Source organism: Ursus maritimus, unplaced genomic scaffold (assembly GCF_017311325.1).
Source record: "Ursus maritimus isolate PB19 unplaced genomic scaffold, ASM1731132v1 scaffold_20, whole genome shotgun sequence".
In the NCBI taxonomy this organism is placed as follows: Eukaryota; Metazoa; Chordata; class Mammalia; order Carnivora; family Ursidae; genus Ursus; species Ursus maritimus.
The window spans coordinates 21,143,933-21,166,937 of record NW_024424453.1 but is presented as its reverse complement, the minus strand read 5'-3'; the positions used below and the strand labels follow the sequence as shown (position 1 = coordinate 21,166,937).

The following is a 23,005-nucleotide window of genomic DNA, read 5'->3' as shown; positions in this document are numbered from 1 at the left end:
TTCTCAGATTTCTCAGAAAAAGACCATCAACGGGGGGAACTGAAGCTAAAAGGCAAAGTGGAAGAAGGTTGTGTGTATTTCCAAATTATGGAGAAGCAGAAAGTATGAGGAAAATAATGACAATTAAGCAGAAATTATGAGGAAGAAAGAATACAGAGCAGAGCTGGTAATGAGAAAAGTAGACCCACAGAGAAGAAATCACAAAGAACATTAAGAACTACAAAGTCAGTTGCCAACTTGTCTCTAATACCAGTGAACCACCAGCTCCTCTAAGGGTAGGATAAGCAAGGCTATTCCCTGCAAACCTAAGAACCCTCATTGGAGCATGACTCCTCATTCCAGGAAGACTGGCACTGGTTCACAGTCCTGTCCATCCTATCACTGCCACCATCACGGTAACTTTCAAGTTAAGCAGGTAGCCACTGATTCCTGCCTCTGATGCCTGCCACGGACACTCTCCATTAGTATCTCCCCCCACAAACCACAAGCCCTATGGGAGTGAAGCCACAATGGCTGCACCAACTGATGCCACCCCGCCGGGTTATGGCCCCCACACTCTAGCCCACCCCTTGCTATTCTCTGAAGTGGCTGTCCTAGACTTCCCACTTTCCTCAAAGTGCCCCCAATACCCCTTTCTCAGCAGACTCCCTTGAGAAATTGAGCCTATTGGGATCTTTTAATACCTTGCCCCCTGTTATCTATGGCTATAACAATATTCCAAAATTAAAGGCAGTATCACAGATACTTGACCCTTCCTTCCCTCCATTTCCCCTATTCCTCATTTTCTTTAGTTGTTGACATAGGCTGCTTATCAGTGATCTCCCTCCTATTTTCCAAACAGCTTAGTATCAACACACTACTGTCTGAATTAACTTTCGGTTTCCACTGAGCTGTTTCAATGCTACATTGGGAAATACTTGGTCTGCAGCCCTCCCCCACACCCCTCTCAAACCCCACATATTGCCAGGCTGCAGTCATGGCAGAATAGGGACATTTTTATTAACATGAAATTAAAAACCACATCTATGAGAGTTTTGTCTAATCTTCTGGGCTTTAGCAATACTTTTTATATTTGATATTATTTTTACAGGCATATGGACTGAGGCAGAAGTTAAAAACAGAGCTGCCAAGATTAAGTCACTATTAAGTCCCCCAGCATATATTTCAAAAAGGGAAGAATACACAGTAGCCTAATTAAACCCTACCTTGGTTGATGACAGCTATTCTTCTGAAACCTCAATCCAACAAATATTTCAAGCTTCCTTCTGAAACCTCAATCCAACAAATATTCTTTACCCCCTGTCCTATGATGGATGCATCTAGTTTCCTCACATCACCCTAAAGAGGACACAGTGCAATCTCTATCATATAGTTTATAAACTTTTAGTCCTTTAGGGTAATGTATACAGAAGGAAATTACTACAGATATATAAAATAATGCCCATTAAAAGTCTAGATTGGAAATGTGGTATTTTTAGAGATTTAAAACACCCTGATCTAATCCTTTTCATCAGCTTCTATATTGTGTTATCCAAACTTTCAAATTTGGGGCTTTTTTAAATGATTGCCTGAGTATGGGATGGACTGAAAGTAAGAAAAATTTTTATTTTCTGAAAGGAAACATAATTAGAGGAGGATTAAAAGGACAGTATAAGCTTTCCAAAAAAAGGAATTTTGTATACCTGAAAAGATTTTAAAGGTCTTTATAACAGTATGCTAAAATCAAAGGCAATATCACAGGTCTTTCAACTAAATACTAAGCTAAATATTACAAAGCCAAGTCTCTTACTGGGTTCACTTTTTGGTTAGGCAAAGTAACCAATACTCCACCACAACAGTTAACCAAAAGAAATTTTGATTTTTTAAAAAGTTAATGAAGCTTATAAATAACTGCAAAACATACCCGTACACGTGTGTGTGTGTGTGTGTGTGTGTGCGCGCGTAATCTTAACATTATTTTTTTAATTCTCAATGGGACACTTCTTCTAAGTTAAAAATGCCAATATATGGATATATCTTTCCCCACTGGGAAATGGCTACTTTTGGTTCTGATAAAGTAATGCTAAATCTTATGTAAAAGTTCTATATTAAACCTGCCAACTTCTCATTTCCACATGGGTGGCACTCTAGGCTGAATTTGCTGTGCTTTTTCATGCAATTCGTGCCAAGTCACAGCTCCTCAGAATGAACCTTTACCTTCATACTGCTCAGTGCCCAAATTTTCAGGTGAGGGAGTGCCAGGTACATAATTTTGAGTGTGGGTGTGAGGAGAGAAATGTCTGTAGTTGCCATTGACTAAAAAAAATAAAAATAAATTAAAAATAAATACCTGCAATCCACTAAAAGATGGAACAAAACAGACTCCTTCAGAATCTTCTAAACTTTTGGCCATTTTTTCAGTCTCAGCAGCATCTGTGAAAAGATCTGCAAAAACAAAACCAAATAATTTAAAAACCCCTAATACAAAACAGAAGGGCTGGGGAGGGACAAACAGATTTATGTTATATGACCAGTGTTTACCTGCACTCACATTTATTACCAGTACAGTATGAAAAGGTCACCACAAAGGCCAATCTGCTCTAGTACTATCTGGGCTCCACACTGCTCAGGTTTAGGGGCCCGTGGAAGGTCTTAGATGGGCTCTGTATGCAGCACATCTTACTTCTTCTTTTAAAAATATTTGGGCTGTTTACAGGGCACCTGGATGGCTCAGCCGGTTGAGCGTCTGACTCTTGATTTCAGCTCAGGTCATGATCTCAGGGTCGGGGGATCGAGCCCCACAATGGGCTCCACGCTCAGTGGGGATCTGCTTAAAATTCTCTCTCTCTCCCTCCGCAACCCGCCCCCCTGCCACCGCATGAATGCTCTATGTCTCTATCTCTCTCTCAAATAAATAAATCTTTAAAAATAAATAAAGGTATTTGGACTGTTTAAAAATAAATTCTCTGTGTTTTTTGGTATTAAAATAAATTATCCTCCTGAAGATAACACCAATTCCAGTTTTCTGATGAAAAGATCCTCTCTACTGAATCAACTGAAAAACTACTCCAACTAATGAGTTCAATAAGGGGCCACCAATAAGTAGATAATACTAAAAGCCAATCTTTAAGAAACAAACAAAAAATCAAGATCTAGTTAATTTAGTATACTATTTTTACTGGAGTATACAACATACTTAGAGAAAACTGCACAAATCCCAAGTGTATAATGGTGATGACTTTTCACAGTGTGAATACACCCAGGTAACCGATACCCAGCTCAAGATACAAACTTTCGTTTAACATAATGCTTGTGAAATTCACTCATGTTGTTACAAACAGTTGCACTTCATTCTTAGCCCTGTATAATATTCTACTGTGTGACTACACACAATTCATTAAACTGTTCTATAGCTCATATGCATTTGGTTAGTTTCTAGTTTCTGGCTAATATAAATAGGCCACTTTGAACACTCATAGACATTCTTCTTCGTGAACATATGTATATGTTTCTGTTAGCTATATACCAAGGGATGGAACTGGTCCCAAGGTCTACGCATTTTGTACTAGCTTTAGAAGATACTGCCAAAACATTTTCCAAAGTGGTTATACCAAATTAAGGCTCCTGACAACAGTATGAAAATTCCAGTTATGCCATATTCTTGCCAATAACTGATACTATGTTTTTCATTTTAGCTATTTTGGAGGTATTGCATGACAGTTTGATTTTGTTTTCTCTATTAGCTAATGAAGCTGAAATCCTTTTCATTGACCATTTGGATAGCCCTGTTTGTGAAGTAACTCCTGAATAAGCATGCAGGACAGGCAGCACAGATCAGATGATACAGCTCAAGAATCAGTCATAATAAAAACTGATGGCTTTTTACAGCCTTAAGTAAATTGGCTTAATTTTAATTGTATGTTTTGTTATATTCTTATAATGAAAAATTAATTAAAAACAAGAAATTTAAGGAATACCTATGTTAAAACTCAAGGTAATAAGGATCGTTCAATAATAACTACAAATTTTATCCAAAATGAATTCTCAGATCCATTAGTCACATTTGTTTGGTCAAAATGTTCATGTAACACGTCAAAATATCTCTAGCACTTCAAAAACTAGTATTAAAAAAATAACATTGGTTTTCAGGGCACCTGGGTGGCTCAGCTGGTTAAGCGTCAGACTCTTGGTTATGATCTCAAGGTTGTGAGATGGAGCCCTGCAACAGGTTCTGGGCTCCACGCTCAGCACAGAGTCTGCCTGAGATTCTCTCACTCTCCTTCTGTTCCTCCCCCCACTTGCATGTTCTTTTTCTCTCTCAAATAAAATAAATCTTAAAAAAAATAAAAATAACATTGGTTTTAGAATCTATATGTTTTTAAAAAATCATGCCCAAATGTCTACATTTTTTAAATCGAAATTTGGAAAACATACAAGATGGCTGGTTTGAGGAAAGTTTTTGGCAACAGGCGAAGAAATGGGGGGGGGGGGATTTAGTTTATTTACATTCTTCACTGGTTGGTCCATACTTGCTTAAAGAATTTCTCTAGGGGCGCCTCGGTGGCTCAACCGTTAACCATCCGCCTTCGGCTCGGGTCATGATCCCAGAGTCCTGGGGTTGAGCCCCACATCGGGCTCCCTGCTTGGTGGGAAGCCTGCTTCTCCCTCTCACACTCTCCTTGCTTGTGTTCCCTCTTTAGCTGTCTCTGTCACATAAATAAATAAAATCTAAAAAAAAGAATTTCTCTAAATAATCTTCCACTTAAACTGATCTCAAATGAGCTTATTGATAGAGAAAATCTTTGAGTGTAAGCTGATTTCACTCTGTCTCTCCCACTGAACAGCTAAGGATCTTGGATGGAATGTATGCAAAAGCTATCTGAGGACTCAGAAGAATAAGGCTGGTCAGGGAACTCTAAGTAACACCAAACCAGTGGTGAGTTTCCTGTTTTTATTTTCTCCGATTATCTCCTGGCCTAGACTCAGGGGGAGCCTAAAACCTGATACCTGGGTCTGTATACTGGGTGCAAATTTGAAGAGTTTCTAGAGAAGAACCCTTTTTCTGGTCTGAGGAGCAGGCCTCAGGAGTCTCTCTACAGGACAGAAAGTGAGATTACTCTGGATTTTGCTTTTTGGATATTTTTTCACTCTACCTGAACAAGAAGGAGAAAAGGCATTGAAGAGAGAGAGAGAAAAAACGGAACTTCATGGATCTGTGAGATAACAAGAAATGGTCTAACATTTCTGTGATTTAAATCCCAGAAGGAAAAGACAAAGAATGCAGTCCAGATAAACTATCTGAAGGAAAAAAATGACTGTAAACATCCCATAATGGATGAAAGATATAAATCTATAGATTCAAGAAGTTCAGAACAATCCCAACTGGATAAACATAAAGAAAGTAATGCCCAGGCATATCATAACAAAGCTGAAAATTAAAACCTGAAGGCAAAGAGAAAGTCTTAAAAGCAACCAGATTATATATTGGGGAACAAACATTCAAATGACTGGAGGTTTCTCATCAAAACTATGAAGGTCTGAAGGCAGTGGAACATCTTTTTAAGTACCAAAAGAAATGTCAACCTAGAATTCTATTTTATTTATTTATTTGAAAGAGGGGGTAGGGGCAGAGGGAGAGGGAGGAGCAGACTCCCCGCACTGAGCAGGGAGCCTGATGTGGGGCTCAATCCCAGGACCTGAGATCATGATGTGAGCTGAAGCCACCTAGGCTCCCCTCAACCTAGAATTCTATATCCCAGTAAAAATATCCCTCAGAAATAAAGACAGTCTCTGATGAAGGAGAATTAAGAGAGTTTGTTAACATAGTATAAAAGAAATGTTAATCTATATGCAAAAAAACAAAAAAAGAACCTTGACCTAAACTTCACACCTTCTAAGAAAATTAATTCAAAACTGTTATACATCTAAATGTAAAACATAAACCATAAAACTTTTAGATGAAACCATGGGAGAAAAATCTGTGTGACTCTGGTTTGGCCAAGAGTTCTTAGATATGATACCCAAAGCATAATCCACAGAACAAAAAACTAATAAATTAAACTTTACCAGTTCAAAAACTTACTCTGCAAAGGACACTGCTTAAAAAATGAAAACATATGCTACAATCTAGAAGAAAATATTTGCAAGTCATATATTCCAAAAAGGACCTATATTCAAAATCAAAAAAGAACTCTAAAACTCAACTAAGAAAACCCAATAAAAACTGCACAAAAGATATGAAGACACTTCACCAAAGAAGATATATAGATGGCAAAAAAGCACATGAAAAGGTGTTTAATATCATTAACCATTACAGAAATGCAAATTTAAAACAGAATAAGATAACATTACACACCTAGTATAATGGCTAAAAGTAAAAACCAAACAAAAAACAAAAATTGACAATACCAAACACTGGAGCAACACAAACACACACACATTGTTGGTGAGAACATGAAATGGTATGGCCACTCTTAAAAACAGCCTGGCGGGTTTTTCTTTTTGTGTGTTTTACAAAGATAAACTCATACTTATTTGTGTGTATGTTTGTTTGTTTGTTTATTTAAAAGAGTTATATTTTGGGGTGGGAAATTCTGCTTTCCTTTACTGTCTTTTTTTTTTTTTTTTAAGATTTATTTATTTGAGAGAGAGCGCACATAGAGGGAGAGGGAGAAGACGACACTCCACTGAGCAGGCAGCCCAATGTGGGGCTCGATCCCAGGACCCTTGGATCATGAACTGAGCTGAAGGCAAACGCTTAACCAACTGAGCCACCCAGGCGCCCCATCAGTATATGTTTATATAACACATATAATATTGTGTTTATATGAGCCAGCAATCCCACTCTTAGGCATTTATCCTAGAAAAATGAAATCTGGGGTGACTGGGTGGCTCAGTCAGTTAGGCATCTGCCTTTGGCTCAGGTCATGGTCCCAGAGTCCAGGGATCAAGCCCTCCATTGGGCTCCCAGCTCAGCGGGGAGCCTGCTTCTCCTCTCTCTCTCTCTCAAATAAATAAATAAATAAATTTTTAAAGATAAAAAAAGAAAAAGAAAAATTAAATCTAATGTTCATGCCAAAACCTGTACATAATGTTCATATAGTGGCTTTGTTTATAATCACCCAGAACTGTAAACAACAGCCCACAAGTCCTTCAGTCGGATAATGAATGAACAAACTGATATATTCATAACACAGAAAATTGCTGAGTAATACAATAGAATGAACGGATACATACAAAAACATGGATGAATTTCAAAGGCATTATGTTGAGTAAAAGAAACCTTCTCAACTGGTTGTATGATTCCACTCATTCTAGTATCCATTTATATGATTCCATTTATATGGGAGCCATTTAAATGATACTGTGTAAAAGGTCAAAAGCTTCATGATACATAAGACTGCTATTCCAGCCCCCAACTTCCACAATTCACCCAACCAGGTCTTTCACTGATGTAAAAGATGCAGTGAGGAAAGAAGCTACGGAGAAACAATATCAAACATTTTTGGCAGAAATGCAAAATGACAGGGTTCCTACAGAGAGGAATTTGGCAATGTCTAACAAAATTACAATGTATTTATCCTTTGACGTAGCAATCTCACTTCTGGGAATTTATTGTTAAGACATACCTCCAACAATACGAAAATCCATATCCACGATGTTATTCACTGCAGCCCTATTTGTATTTGCAAAATATTGGAAATAACTTAAGTGCCCCAGTACAGGAGATTGGCTGGCTAAACTGTGTACATACACATAGTGGAATACTGGGCAGCTGTGAAAAGAAGGAAGATCTCTGTGAACTGATGAGAAGTGATTCCCAGAATATACTTTTAAGTGAAGATGGCAAAGTACGAAAGAGCATACATAGCTTATCTTTTATGTAAGAAATTAGGGAATATAAAAAAACATGCATTATCCTAAATGTTTTTGCAAAAAGACATACGAAGGATAAACCAAAAACTAATAAAGTGAATACAAGATGTAGGGAGACAGGATGAAGGGACAGGTGAGAGAGTCAAATTTTCTGAGCATATCTTTTTTGATGTTGAGAATCAAACTAAAATTCCACATTAAAAATAAGTTGAAAATGTTTTTAAAAAGGATGCAGATAGGGGGAAAACTAAAACTGAATGATAACAGAAAACAAACAAGCCCAATCACAGAAAACAAACAAACCCAATCTATTTCAAATTAATAAAATCACTGAAGGGAGAAAAAGAACTAATCGAAGTAACTTGTGAATAGTGTACTTTGACCACACACCCTTGATATAAAGGAAAAAACCTGCAAACAATCTTGAGCAAATACTGTTTGTTGTAGTGGGACGGGACTAGTAATTCTGAAGCTCTTTTGTGTATATTTTAAGATTGAGTAAACGAATACGTAATATTAATGATGTCGGGAGTCAGGGCTCTCGATGTGGAAAAAGGGATATAAAGATATAGAACAGAAAAAGCCAAGCAAAGACGCTTAGGAGCTAAACTGAAATTGGAGGTATGATATAATTTCAAAAATTTTAAACACATCCTGGGGCACCTGGGTGGCTCAGTCAGTTAAGCGTTAGCTCTTGATTTTGGCTCTGGTCATGATCGCAGGGTCGTGAGATTTGAGCCCCACGTTGGGCTCCGAGCTCAGTGTGGAGTCTGTTTGTCCCTCTCCCTCTGCTCCTCCCCACCCCTCTCAAATAAATCAATCAAATCTTAAAAAAAAAAATTTAACACATATACACGCACACTTCTAGCTCTGCTGAAATCTGCTGCTAATCACTGTTTTTATTTTTACTTATTTATTTATAATTTTATTATTATTTTTTAAAGTAGGCTCCACACCCAGTGTGGGGCTGGAACTCGTGACCCTGAGATCAAGAGTCACACACTCTACCAACTGAGCCAGCCAGGCATCGTGTCAATCATTATTTTTAAATACCATTTCCCACTCATAGGAATTAGGGCTCATTGGGAAAGTAGCTAATTCCAGGGTAGGAGGAGGAAAAACACAAGATGAGCTTAAAACATCTTGTGCCAGAAACTAAGAAAGTGCTAAGAAAAAAAAAGATAGATAGGTAGATATGGACATTTAAAAGACACAGAAGACAGTTTGAAGAGATTTGCACTGGTTAAATCTGGGACAAACTGAACATGAAAGTAAGAACTATAAAAATTATAACCTGTTGAATGAAATAAGAAACCATGAATTTACAGTGATAATAAGTAAATAAAAGGGGTGAAGGGAAAGCTCTTCTTTACACAACACAATGCTCACTAATTAACATGGAGGGGATAATAAAGTTAGCAAACACCATTTTGTAACCATCGAATGAAGACTGATACAGGCAGGAATTATCAATGAATGCTAAATGTAGGGGATAGGAGAAGTTTGAGGAAAAATGGGATATCTGACTACTTTCAAAGTATCTCCCACATACTATTTATTACAAAAGAGAGAGAGGTGAAAACAGTAGAGAAACTGGAAAACATCTTATGCATGTGAACAAAATTTACCAGGATCAAAACAGGACTAATGGACACCCTGCACCTCCAAGTATATATCGAGAAGGATACAGTTATCATTTATGTATGGCTTCAGCCAAAACCACATGACACGGACCTACTCATAAGAACCCAAACTGAAGGATATTCTCGAAAATAACTGGCCTGTGTCTTTCAAAAATGTCAATGGCATGAAACACAAAGGTGAGGCAGTGCCACCAGATTAAAGGAAATTACACAATAAGCAACGACACACTGGATCTTGTACTGGGGAAGAACTGCCATGAAGGATGTTACTGGGACATCTGATAAAATTGGAATATGGACTGTAAAGCTGGTAAAAGTATTATATCCAATGTTAACTTTTCTCAAGTTCATAACCATACTTTAGATAAGAGAATATTCTTGTTTTTAGGAAATACGCCATGAAATACTACAGGAAAAAGAGTATGATGAATGCAATCTGCTCTCAAAGACCACAGAAAATGATATAGCTATCTATCTGTCCTGCAGTATCTAGGATAGATGGGTGGATGGTACATAGGTAGATAGAGCAACCATGGTAAAATGTTAAAAATTAGCAAACCTGGGGGGGCATCTGGCTGGCTCAGTCAGTAGGGTGTGAGACTTTTGGTGTCGGGGTTGTACACTAAAGCCTCACATTGGGTGTAGAGATTAATTAAAAAAATAAAATAAAATCTTTAAAAAATAGCAAATCTGGGGCGCCTGGGTGGCACAGTGGTTAAGCGTCTGCCTTCGGCTCAGGGCGTGATTCCGGCGTTATGGGATCAAGCCCCACATCAGGCTCTTCCGCTATGAGCCTGCTTCTTCCTCTCCCACTCCCCCTGCTTGTGTTCCCTCTATTGCTGGCTGTCTCTATCTCTGTCGAATAAATAAAATCTTTAAAAATAATAATAATAAATAGCAAATCTGGGATAAAGGGTGTACTAAAGTTTTTGTGCCGTTTTTACAATTTTAAGTTTGAAACTGTTTGAAAATAAAAAGTTAAAACAGTTCTAATTTTCACCTCTTTATACATAGAGTACCAATTCTCAGGTATTTTTAAAAGAGATTTAATTTATCAATTTTACTTTTTATTATTTCTCAGTTATAATTTGTATGTCCTTATATGTTTTGGCTGGGGAGTTTATTATGCTTCTCTCCTTTTTCTTATTAATAAGCATCTACCATTTTCCTCTAAGTACTGTTTTTACAGAATTACAGACATTTTCTATATTTTTGGAGACTATCAAATTACGTTTCGAAGTTTTCCTTAGCTCTATGCTACTTAAGAAAAGACATTTCATAATCCCCTCCAGTTCCATCCAAACTGGAGGGGATTACGCTAAGTGAAATAAGTCAAGCAGAGAAAGACAATTATCATATGGTTTCACTCATATGTGGAACATAAGGAATAGGGCAGAGGACCATAGAGCAAGGGAGGGAAGTCTGAAGGGGAAGAACTCAGAGAGGGAGATAAACCATGAGAGACTCAGGACTCTGGAAAACAAACTGAGGGTTTCAGAAGGGAGAGAGTGGGGGAATGGGGTAGCCGGGTGATGGGTATAAAGGAGGGCATATGTTGTGATGAGCACTGGGTGTTATACGCAACTAATGAATCGTTGAACACTACATCAAAAACTAATGGTGTACTATATGTGGGCTAACTGAACATAATAATAATAAAAAAAGAATTAGGGAAATGGACCTCCAAAGTCATGGTGTCAGCCCCTAGCCATACAACCAGGGGACCAGAAGTCATACACATTACGTAAAAAATGTTTCTCCTGAGATTATTCTATGGAAGCTAGCCATGGGAAACAATTATTCTCTTTAATGAGACAAAACTTTACATAGACTCCATATAGAGGCAAGAGAACACAGGAGGAAAGAACTACAATGAAATATTCACATAGACCTGGACTTGAAACCTAGCTTTACCTTTCACTAGCTGTGTGACCCTAGACAAGCTACTTAACTTCTCTAGGTCTCAATAACCTCATTGTGAAACAGGAAATAAAAAGACTACTCGATTCACAGAGCTTATTTGAGGATTAAAAAGCACAGTGCTTACAGCAAAGAAACAACCTAAGTATCTGTCAACAGATAAGTGGATAAAGAATATGTATTATGACATATAATATATAATGGAATATTATTATTCAGCCATGAGAAAGAAGAAAATCCTGTCACTGTGACAATATGAACGAACCTTGAAATAAGTCATAAAGAGAAGGACAAATACAATATGATCTCAATTATATGTGGAATCTAAAAAAGCCAGACTCACAGAACCAGACAGTAGAGCGGCGCTTACCTGGGGTTGGGGTGTGGGGGACGTGGGGAGATGTTGGTCAAAGGGTACAAACTTCCAATTACAAGATGATTAAGGTCTGAGGATCTAATATACAGTATAGTGATTATAGTTAATAATACTGTATCATATACTTGAAAGTTGCTAAGAGAGTTGCTAAATGTTCTCAAAACAAAAAAGAAACAGTAATCACGTGATGTGATGAAGCTATTAGCTGATGCTCTAGTGATAACTGTTTTGGAATATATGTGTATCAAGTCTAAGTGTTGCATACCTTAAGCTTACACAGTGTTACGTGTGAATTATATCTCGATAAAGCTGTGGGATAAAGGAAACAAAAAAAGAAAAGAAAACACACTTCACCATGTGGTGAAGTACCATTTAAATACTGTTTTTGCTATTTATTTCTAACCATATTACATAATAGCCTGAGATGTTCCACTCCATTTCTTTTCAAAATATGACACTGAGAAAAGGATTTGTGTGTGTGTGTGTGTGTGTGTGTGTGTGTGTGTGTGTTTAGAAAAGGATTTCGGTGACCTTGAAATGAAAACATAAATGAACAGAAAGAAGAATGAAGAACAAAAAAAACGTGCACTCTTTTGTCTATTCTTGACCAGCACTTTAACCCGTAAGTTACACATCATGGAATTAAAATCACTTTTGGGAAGAAGAAGAAAAAAAGAAAAGAATACCATTTTGAAACTTTTAACAGAAACATTACTTTCTTTCCCTTTTTTTTAGGTGGGGAGGGGCAGAGGGAGAGAGGCAGAATCTTGAGCAGGCTCCACGCCCAGCATGGAGGCCAACGTGGGGCTCCAAGCAGGGCTTGATCTTACAACCCTGAGATCATGACCTGAACAGAAATCAAGAGTTGGATACTTAACCAACTGAGCCACCCAGGCACCCCACATTACCTTCTTTTATAGAACAACCATACATTACACATAAAATATTTAAACCTAGCCTAATTAGGGGCTCTTTTTAGTGTTAAGATAATTTCAATCTCTTAAAGAGGTATTCAAAACTATGTTCTTAATGTACAAAAATGAAGATTTTACATTACAGTAAGAAATCTTTTATCAGTTTGGTATAAGAACAGTTCAAATAAAATAGAACAAATTCTGGGCTGCTACCAGGAAAAAAAACAATTTTTATTTTTTTATTTATTCTTTTTTTTAAAAGATTTTATTTATTTATTCGACAGAGAGAGACAGCCAGCGAGAGAGGGAACACAAGCAGGGAGAGTGGGAGAGGAAGAAGCAGGCTCATAGCGGAAGAGCCTGATGTGGGGCTCGATCCCGTAATGCCGGGATCACGCCCTGAGCCGAAGGCAGACGATTAACCGCTGTGCCACCCAGGCGCCCCACAATTTTTATTTTTTTAAACACCTTATTTATACACTTTGCTTTCTCCATGTTGAGATCTTTGATCTATTTCTTTTTGGCTGGAGTATCTCCTTAGGTAATTTCCTCAGAAAATATATACCGCACAGCCAGGAAATGTCCCTTTTCCACTTAATATGAATGATAGCTTAGCCAGGCACCAGAATATTGGCTCATTGTTCTTTTTTCTCCATAATATGTACATGTTGTTCCACTTTCCAAATTTTACAACTACCTTCCATGCCAGTGTATTTTTTTCTCTCTACATAAACTGTTCTTCCTATCTTGAAGCTTTTCTTTATTCTTGGGAATCAGATAATTCATACACATATGACTGTCTTAGTTTGTATCTTTTTTTTTTTTAACTTAGTAAGCTATTTCAGTCTGAAAACTAGGTATTTCTTCTGCTCAAGGAAATTTATTTTCAATTTATTTGCTTCAATTTTTACATTTTTGTAACCCCATTTCCATAACAACATTTTAAATGCCAAAAGAGACTACTATTCATGTATTTTTTTCTCTGATCTTTCCTCTGTATCTCTTACCTCTTAATTTTATCTTCTATTTCTCTCTTTTTTTATTTTAAATTCTTTCTGATTCCTATTTGGATTTTTAGCACTATTTTATGTTGGTTTGTTTTGTTTTGTTTTTTGTTTTTACATTTTATATCTCATGGTTTTTGTTCTTCAAAACTCTTTATGTTTTCCAAACATTTCTTTGTAATATTTTCTTTCACCTCTTTAAGTTTGACTTTTGTTGGTACGCTTTTGATCTTCTGTTTCTTCCATTCCATCTGCCTTTGTAGGAGCTATCTGTTGAGGCTGTTCACTCCCTTTCAGGGTGCTGTATGCTCTTACACTGTGCTGTCTTTGAGGTCAGGCTTATGGGGTTGTCAGGCCATGAGAGGTACGGGAGTGAACCCGGTTTCACAGAACCGGCTCTCCGGTTTCTGGAGATATGAGAAAGATTAGACCCCCCCTCCTCAGGCTGGAAGAGGAGCAGTGCAGACCAAAGTGTACCAATGTCCACTGCTGGCAAGCTTTCCCAGGGACTGGCCAGCTTTCTTCTCCCCATGCTATGGGGATTCTCCCCTGGCTCAGCAGGCTGGATCCAGAGAGAACATCCAGAGCCATCTTTTTTTAAAAGAGAGCAAGCGAGTGCAGTTGGGGGGGGGGGTGTATGACAGGCGAGAGGCAGAGGCAGAGGGAGAGAGAAAATCTTAAGCAGCAAGGAGCCCAATGCGGGGCTTGATCTTGCAGCCCTGAGATCATGATCAAAACCAAAATCCATAATCGACACTAAACCAACTGAGCCACACAGGGCCCCAAACATCCAGAGTGTCCTTAGCAGCCTCAAGTATTTTCACCAACAACATTCAGGTCATGTCCTCTGCGGACCCTGGGTCTGCTCCGTCTACTTGAGAATTCAAGGCTTCGTTCAGGCTGGGCTCCACGTTAGCTTCAGCAATAACCCAGACTTCCCTCCCCCAGGGGGAAGAGACGGAGGCAGGACCATGAAGTAAGATCCTGTTCACCAGCAGTAACATGTATCTGTTCACCACCACCTAGAATGAGTTCATGTATGAGAATATGTTTATCTCATCCCTTCTAATGAGGAGTACTTTATCTCTCTTGGGAAGATACCCAGAGAGGAATCGGTTTCCTTATTTCTAGTAAACAAGAGTCCTGGGTAATTTTAAATACATGGGGAAGTCTTATGGGGATCGCCTGGAGCAAGCAGATGTGACATGTAGCAATTATAAGTGATATTGCTAGAGAAAAAATGTCCCCTGACCTGTGTTACTGGAGGACAGCAGAGATGGCAACTGCCTCAACAGCAGAGATTAGTCCCTTAAATAGGTCATGCTTCTCCCTGCTCAGGGCCTCCTTCACCAGTCCTCCCGCCTTGGACTGCCCCCTAACTTAAAGTACCTCTCTCACCTACGCAACCACTTTTTTTTTTTTTAAGCTTTATTTATTTGACAGAGAGACAGAAAGAGCAAGCAGGGGGAGGGGCAGAGTGGGAGAGAGAGAGAGCATCTCCACCAGACAGAGCCTGACATGGGGCTTGATACCACAACCCTGGGATCAGGACTAACGCTTAACAGACTAAGCCACCCAGGCTTCCCTATGCAACCACTCGTATTATCCCTTCAGGAAACAGCTAACATCATTCTTGAAAGAAACCTCCTGATTCTCCAGACTGGACAAAGCTCTCCCTTGAAAAGGGGATCATTGATTCTACAACTACTTCTCCTTCCTGGGACTTAACACTAAATTTTTTTTCCAATTTTTTCATTTAAAACATGTCTTTCCTGGGACTCCTGGCTGGCTCAGTAGATAACTATCTGCCTTCAGCTCAGGTCATGATCTCAGGGTCCTGGGATTGAGTTCCACATCAGGCTTCCTGCTCAGCGGAGAGAGGCAGAAGAGAGAGGCAGCGGAGAGTCTGCTTCTCCTTCTCCTCGCCCCCCACTCATGCTCTCTCTAGCTATCTCTGTCTCTCTCTCAAATAAATAAAATCTTTAAAAAAAAAAAAAGAGGAAAAAAACAAATAAACAACAACAACAACAACAACAACAACAAAAAACCCATGTCTTTCCTGCTAGACTGTAACTGCCGTGAGGGCAGCGGGTGTCTGTGTCATTCACTCGTGTCCCCCTAGCATGTACGGTTCCAGGCACATCGTGAGCACTCAGTTACTTGTTAACAAGCTAGAAGACATAAAAATACTTATAAAATTAAGACAGCAAAATAGAACAAAGAGTGAAGGGGAGCAGAAATGGACCAAATTACAAGGAAAAGAGACGATCGTGTGGGAACCCAAATGTGCCAGTTAACATAGTGTGAAATAGACTTAGAAAATAGATACAAAAATCAAGATGAAACTTGTTTAAAACAGCTTTTACACATGAGCCTGAGGTGTTCAATCCACTAACCAAGTGGAAGGAAGCCATCATTCAGGCTGGAAGCAGCTCAAGATGCCACACAAAGATAAAAGGTTCAGCTTACACATTCAAGGAAGTGTATACCCATTAAAGTGAATTCTCAGAATAGAAAGAAATACATTCAAATAAATGTCAACTTTTTGTGTGAATTTCAGACAGATACAGATGTTTAGCTTTACCAATGACTAAAACGTTAAAGTAAATAATTCAACTCTGAATTCTCTCTCCCTCCAGTTAGAACAACAGTCCTGTTTTCTTGCCAGAGATGGGATGGCCTTCAGGAGAGCTTGTGCCTCCACCAGAAATCACATCACTTTTCTAGGTAGGACTATTTAGCCCCATCTCCCAGAAAAGAGTTTTCATCATTTGAGAATCACAGCTAATGAACCTCAATCCAGCAAAGCAAAGATTCTTACGAACGTGCACGTGATGTCACACAGAAGACAAGAATGATTTTTTTAACTGATGAATGTGAAATTTTTCTGCTTTTTCTTTGCATTTTCTGGGAAGGAGTAAAATTAATAGAAGGTATAAAGGAGAAGAAATACGTAATTTTCCATTTCTGATAATCAAGATAGAGGTCCGAAAAAAATTAAAAGAGGTACATTTTAAGAGACTTTTGGGGCATCTGGGTGGTTCAGTTCGTTGGGCGTCCGACTCTTGATTTTGGCTAAGGTCATGATCTCAGGGTCCTGAGATCAAGCACCCTGTCAGGCCTCACGCTCAGTGGGGAGATCTGCTTGAGTTTCTCTCTCTCCCCCCTTCCTTTGCACCCCCCCACATCTGTGCACATACACTCTCTCTCTCTAATATAAATAAATCAATCTAAAAAAAATAAAGAAGAGACTTCTAAGTGACAAAAAACTTTGAAATAAACTTTTTTTGTTAATAAGTAATCTTATGCTTATAATGCAGGTACAGGCTCATGGAGAAAGAGAGAAAAAGGAAGAAAGGAAATGGATTGGCATTTTCTTCCTAGAGTGTTATGTTTTCTGCCAATAGAACTGGCTTTGTCTTTAAACAACTCAGCTCAGCTCAAATTAGCAAAGTAGAAAGTTAGTCTGCTCCATAATTTAATCATCAGAAATACCCACTGTTAATTCTTTGGTATATAACATTTCACACCTTCTCCGTGAAATATGCCTATGTAATATACAGGCTATGCATTATTTACAACAGCCAAAAAGTGGGAACAGCCCAAATGTCCATCATCTGATGAATGAATAAATAAACTGTGGTGCATCCATATAATGGAATATTATTCAGCAATATAAAGAAATGAAACACTGACGCATGCCACAACATGGGTGATCCTTGCAACGTTAGGCTGAGTGAAAGAAGGCAGTTACAAGACACCACGTATTGTTTGATTCCGTCCACATGAAATGTCCAGAATAGGTAAATTCATAGAGATAGAAAGTAGATCCATGGTAGCTTAGGGCTGGTGGGTAGAACAAGAATGCCAATGCCATGGGGCACCTGGGTGGCACAGCGGTTAAGCGTCTGCCTTTGGCTCAGGGCGTGATCCCGGGGTGCTGGGATCGAGCCCCACGTCAGGCTCTTCTGCTATGAGCCTGCTTCTTCCTCTCCCACTCCCCCTGCTTGTGTTCCCTCTCTCGCTGGCTGTCTCTCTCTCTGTCGAATAAATAAATAAAATCTTAAAAAAAAAAAAAAAAAAAAAAAAAAAAAAAAAAAAAAAAAAAAAAAAGAATGCCAATGCCAATGCCTATGGGGGTTATCTTTTAGGGGGAATAAAAATGCTCTAAAATTAGATTGTGGTGATGGTTGCACAGCCCTGAGACAATACTAAAGAACACTAAATTTTACACTTTAAGTAGGTGAATTATATGGCATGTGGATTATATCTCAATAAGGCTATAAAATAAAAGCAAGAAATATTTATACAGACTGTGTTGCAACTACTTCATCCTCTTCTTAATGTCTGATAGACAGTGTTCTACATCAATAAGAGATACAACTACATCATTATACGTGACGTGCAATATCCCACTGTATGGATATACTGACATTTACTTACTTAATGCTTTACTGTTAGGCGGGAACTTGTTTCCAATCACTGTATTAAACATTTATGCATGTACACATCTTTGCATACCTGTATCATTGTTTTCTTAAGAAACAAAGAATAGAACTGAGGGCAAAGGGTCTGCACTCTATAAATTGAAACATGTTGCCAGCTTGTCCTCCGGAAAGGCCATACTAGTTAATATTCGTCACAAAGGAAAAGAAGAATAGTTTTTTCTCTATATTCCCATCAGTGCTGAACATCATCAAACTACTTAACCTCTGCCAATGACAGGTGACATCATTTTTATATATATATATATATATATATATATATGATTTTATTTATTTATTTGAGAGAGACAGAGAGAGAAAAGAGCACGCACACAAGCGCGTGCAAAAGCCAGGGGAGAGGCAGAGAGGAGAAGGAGATCCCCACTGGGCAGCGAGCCCAATGTGGGACTCGATCCCAGGACCCCGGGATCATGACCTGAGCTGAACGCAGACACTTAACCAACTGAGCCACCCAGGTGTCCTTGGATGTGTATTTCTTTGATTGTTGAATTTGAATAGCATTTTTTTAAAAGTCTATTTATCTTTTTTAGTAATCTCTACATCCAGCATGGGGCTTGAACTAACGACCCTGAGATCAAGAGTCACATGCTCTTCCAACTAAGTAGCCAGATGCCCCAAATAGCATTTTTTAATAGTCACATTTGATTTATGATAGCTGTACTTCTGTCCTTTGTTCATTCTTTAGTCATCTTTTTTTTTTTAAGATTTTATTTATTTGAGAGAGAGAGAGTGACAGAGAGAGAGCAGGAACAGGGTGAGGGGCAGAGGGAGAGGGAGAGGCAGACTCCCCACTGAGCAAGGAGCCTGACGCAGGGCTCGATCCCAGGACCCCAGGATCATGACCCGAGCCAAAGGCAGACGCTTAACCAACTGAGCCACCCAGGTGCCCCGATTCTTTAGTCATCTTTATTAATTTTTATGATGCATGCCACCAATTGTTCTTGGCAACTTGTCTTTTAACTTCGCTTATGGCACCTCTCTCCTTACACATTCTAATAATTTATATAGTTAAATTTATTGCTTTTTTTCTTTATGGTATCTGGCCTTAATGCTTAGCCTTTTACAATCCCTGTGTCATAAAAATAATATCCTATATTTTCTTCCAGCATAGTTCTTTTCATGTTTCATTTGAACAGTCCATTCATTCCCTACTCATTGGCAGTCCTGTGGCATTCTTGAATTCTTTAAGTCTGGCCTGTGAAATCTGTTTAAAAGATGACTTACCTAATTCTTGAGCCCATCTTATGATAGTACCAGTGTCTCCTGCATTGCTTTCAGCTAAGCATACAACTTCTTGGCCAATCTTCCACCCAATTAGTGGATAAAAGCCTTAAAAACAAAGAAACGATATAAGTCAAATGTAATAAATAGATAATTCATTACAGAGACATCTACAATTTGATTAACAATTGGATTATCTTAAAAAATAGCAAAGTGGCTCTGAAGTCAGAGGTCTCACAAGTTTCTACTGTCTTAGCCTCAATCTCCTCAACTGTAAAATGGTCTGCCTCAGAGAGCTCCTGTGAGAATAAACTGAATTAATGCATAAAAAACTTAGTGCGTGCCTGGTATTTAATATGAACAATAAACATTAGCTTTTGGTAGCCACAGGCATATCCGTGTCTCTAGAAACATACAAACAGAACCAACTATGCTATTGTATTTATCTGTGAAGGTTCCTAAGTAGAAACAACCAAATGCAATGATGAAATTTTCTAGCTTCCATTTTCCCAATTAGGGGAAAAGGAAGAGCTTGAGGGGGGATGGAAGGTAAGAAAAAGATTTTAAAACTATCTCTTAGTAACCATGTTAGGAGACCATAGCCCAGATTAAGAGCCCACAGGCCTCTTAGGGTGTAGTTTCACAATCTAAGCTTCTTAGTTCACACATCCTACGATGTCTTCCATCAGGGAAACCAATTTCTTGGCAACAGTCATTAATATGCATGGAACACTAGTTGAGAATTACCACCCCCCCTAAAAAAAAAAATCACAAAAAGAACTGCTAACACATAAGAGAAAATTTAGAGGCCTAGAAAGATGTTTGAAACAAATACAACAGGTATTACAGGTAAATATTTGATAAACTAACCAAAATACCCTAATCCTGAGTTTTTCAATAATAATGTCTGTCTCATTTTTTATGCTTTTAAAGAAAAAAGGGAAATGGAAATTAACTGTCTTAAGAATAACAGCGAAAAATATGTGAGAGGGTACCCTTAACATAAAATGGGAAAACAGTGTCACAAAAGTTAAATATGAAAAGAAGTGTCAATAAAAAGGATAAATTCTAACTATTTACCTCTAACGGTATGTTGAAGATCATTTCCAGTATTTATATCCAAAAATGTCCCAGTTCCCATGGTTAGTTTCACATCTCCTGTGTGGAAGCAGCATTCTCCAAACATGGCTGATTGCTGATCAGCGACCTGCCAAAAATGTTGAAATGTAAGATGGCTGGGCCTCAGCAGTGGCTCATTTCACTGTATCACACTGTCTCCTATACTGTATTCTCATGGGTCAACATCTTTCCTTTCTTCCTTTTCCTTTAAAAAAGAAAGAAAGAAAGAAAGAAAGAAAGAAAGAAAGAAAGAAAGAAAGAAAGAAAGAAAGAAAGAAAGAAAGAAAAAGCCCTGGAAAGAATAAAGAGAAACAATAAGCTAGAAGTCTCTCCAGGACTAACATTGTGTGGTAACTAAGGTGCCTCAGGAGTTTTTAGTAGGCAGCCTACTTTTATGACTTTGAAGTAACACAGGAAAAATCTGGGAAATAAAGGTCAGAATAAAAATTGTGCAGAAAAAAACAACTAAGATTTTTCAACTTCAAAGTGGTTTCATTCATTAGTCAAAATAACTGACCTCACAAATTCCTCTTTTAAGAAGAGTGATAGGTGTATGCTTAACATAAATATAGGTCAAAACTACACATTTCCAACCATACATTTTTGTTAAAAGAAAAATTATAACATTTTGTTAAAATAATTAAATGTAAATTGTTTTTTTTTAAAGATTTTATTTATTTATTTGACAGAGATAGAGACAGCCAGCGAGAGAGGGAACACAAGCAGGGGGAGTGGGAGAGGAAGCAGCAGGCTCATAGTGGAGGAGCCTGATGTGGGGCTCGATCCCATAATGCCAGGATCATGCCCTGAGCCGAAGGCAGTCGCTTAATCGCTGTGCCACCCAGGCGCCCCTAAATGTAAACTGTTAAGTAACAATGTTCAACAGAGTAAATTTTAAAGATCTAATTGGCTTTATCAATTGATGCATCCATTCTAGCAGAGGTGAGCTCCAAAGGGCTAAAGAAAAGGAAAGTTTTTAAAAGTAGAAAATGACCAGAGAAAAAAGGAAACTATTAGCAAAGAATCCATTGTTTAAGGCAAGGTCACCCTCCCAAGGGGGATAGATGGGATCTATCATTAAATTCCTAATGCTGACCCAGAAATTCCCATGTTGACTGGTTAAGGGTACATTTCTGGGGAGCTGGAACTACAGGTAAGTTAGCTATTAAGTCTTGGTTTGCTGGCTTGGAGCCACCATCTTAGGCCTGTAGTTTTTTTTGACAATTCCCTCCCTTTTGATCAGACTCTCAGTTTAACTGAGAGACAAGATCAAAACTTAAAGCATTAGCACCATTCGCCACCACCACTCCAGAGTTCTCACAGCTGTTATCAATCCTCTGTGTGGTATCCACAGACCATGATGTTTCTTTGCTTAATTTCTGCGATATTCACAGGTTACAACTTCAGGTTCACAATTTTTAAGTCAGTTGTCCTCTTCATTCCTTTTCTGATGTTCCCGTCTTAGGGAGATCACTTGCTTGGTGCTTGGCAGTTAACATGCATTTAAAGCTTTTGAGAGAATACAATGTACCAGGGAGATTATTATAACTATAAGCAGGATAATTCTGAGTATTTGGAGTGTACTTCAAAGCCATGGTCCCCAAGACCCAAAACAATTAAAATCAAATAAATCAAAGAAAGATCCCACTGAAGAAGTTACTCTCTTAAGCCAAGCAGCTTGCTCAGTGACCTTATATGAGTTTCAGCTTCCTGAGAAATGTTAATCCAGATACAGCAGGTGGTGTTGGCCACAGCAGAGATTCTTCCTTGCTCGGCTAAAAGATAATCGAGGGCTATCCTACTACCAAGAACAGCTTTGGCTAAAAAGTCTAAGGATGGTTGTTGGGCCTCTGTTCCTTTAGCAGCACATTCTGCAGTAATTTCAAGAATTGAGGAGAATTTCCTAATCATAGGCTCATTTACATTTATCCCTAACGAGGGAAGTAGGGACCTGCCAAGAGGAGTGAATTCCTGAATCACGAAGGGCTCCCAGCAGGTCCTTTCTTTTTTTTTTTTTTTTTATTTATTTTTTATTTATTTTTTATTTTTTTTTATTTTTTATTTTTTTTTAAATGATTTTTTATTATATTATGTTAGTCACCATACAGTACATCCCCAGTTTCCGATGTAAGGCTCGATGATTCATTAGTTGTGTATAACACCCAGTGCACCATGCAATACGTGCCCTCCTTACTACCCATCACCGGTCTATCCCATTCCCCCACCCCCCTCCCCTCTGAAGTCCTCAGTTTGTTTCTCATAGTCCATAGTCTCTCATGTTTCATTCCCCCTTCTGATTACCCCCCCTTTCTTTATCCCTTTCTTCCCCTACCGATCATCCTAGTTCTTATGTTCCATAGATGAGAGAAATCATATGATAGTTGTCTTTCTCTGCTTGACTTATTTCACTTAGCATTATCTCCTCCAGTGCTGTCCATGTTGTAGCAAA

General features: G+C 38.4%; 1 protein-coding gene across 3 annotated transcripts in view; it reads right to left on the bottom strand.

The window, feature by feature from the left end:
• Positions 1–23,005, bottom strand: part of GK5 (glycerol kinase 5) — a 77,942-nt gene that overhangs the window by 13,501 nt on the left and 41,436 nt on the right. For all 3 annotated transcript variants that reach the window (XM_040636718.1, XM_040636717.1, XM_040636720.1), the window contains 3 exons: positions 20,518–20,644; positions 19,441–19,545; positions 2,330–2,424 (listed from right to left, as the gene is read on the bottom strand). In XM_040636718.1, the coding sequence (XP_040492652.1) occupies positions 2,330–2,424; positions 19,441–19,545; positions 20,518–20,644 (327 nt within the window). The remainder of the gene's footprint in view (positions 1–2,329; positions 2,425–19,440; positions 19,546–20,517; positions 20,645–23,005) is intronic.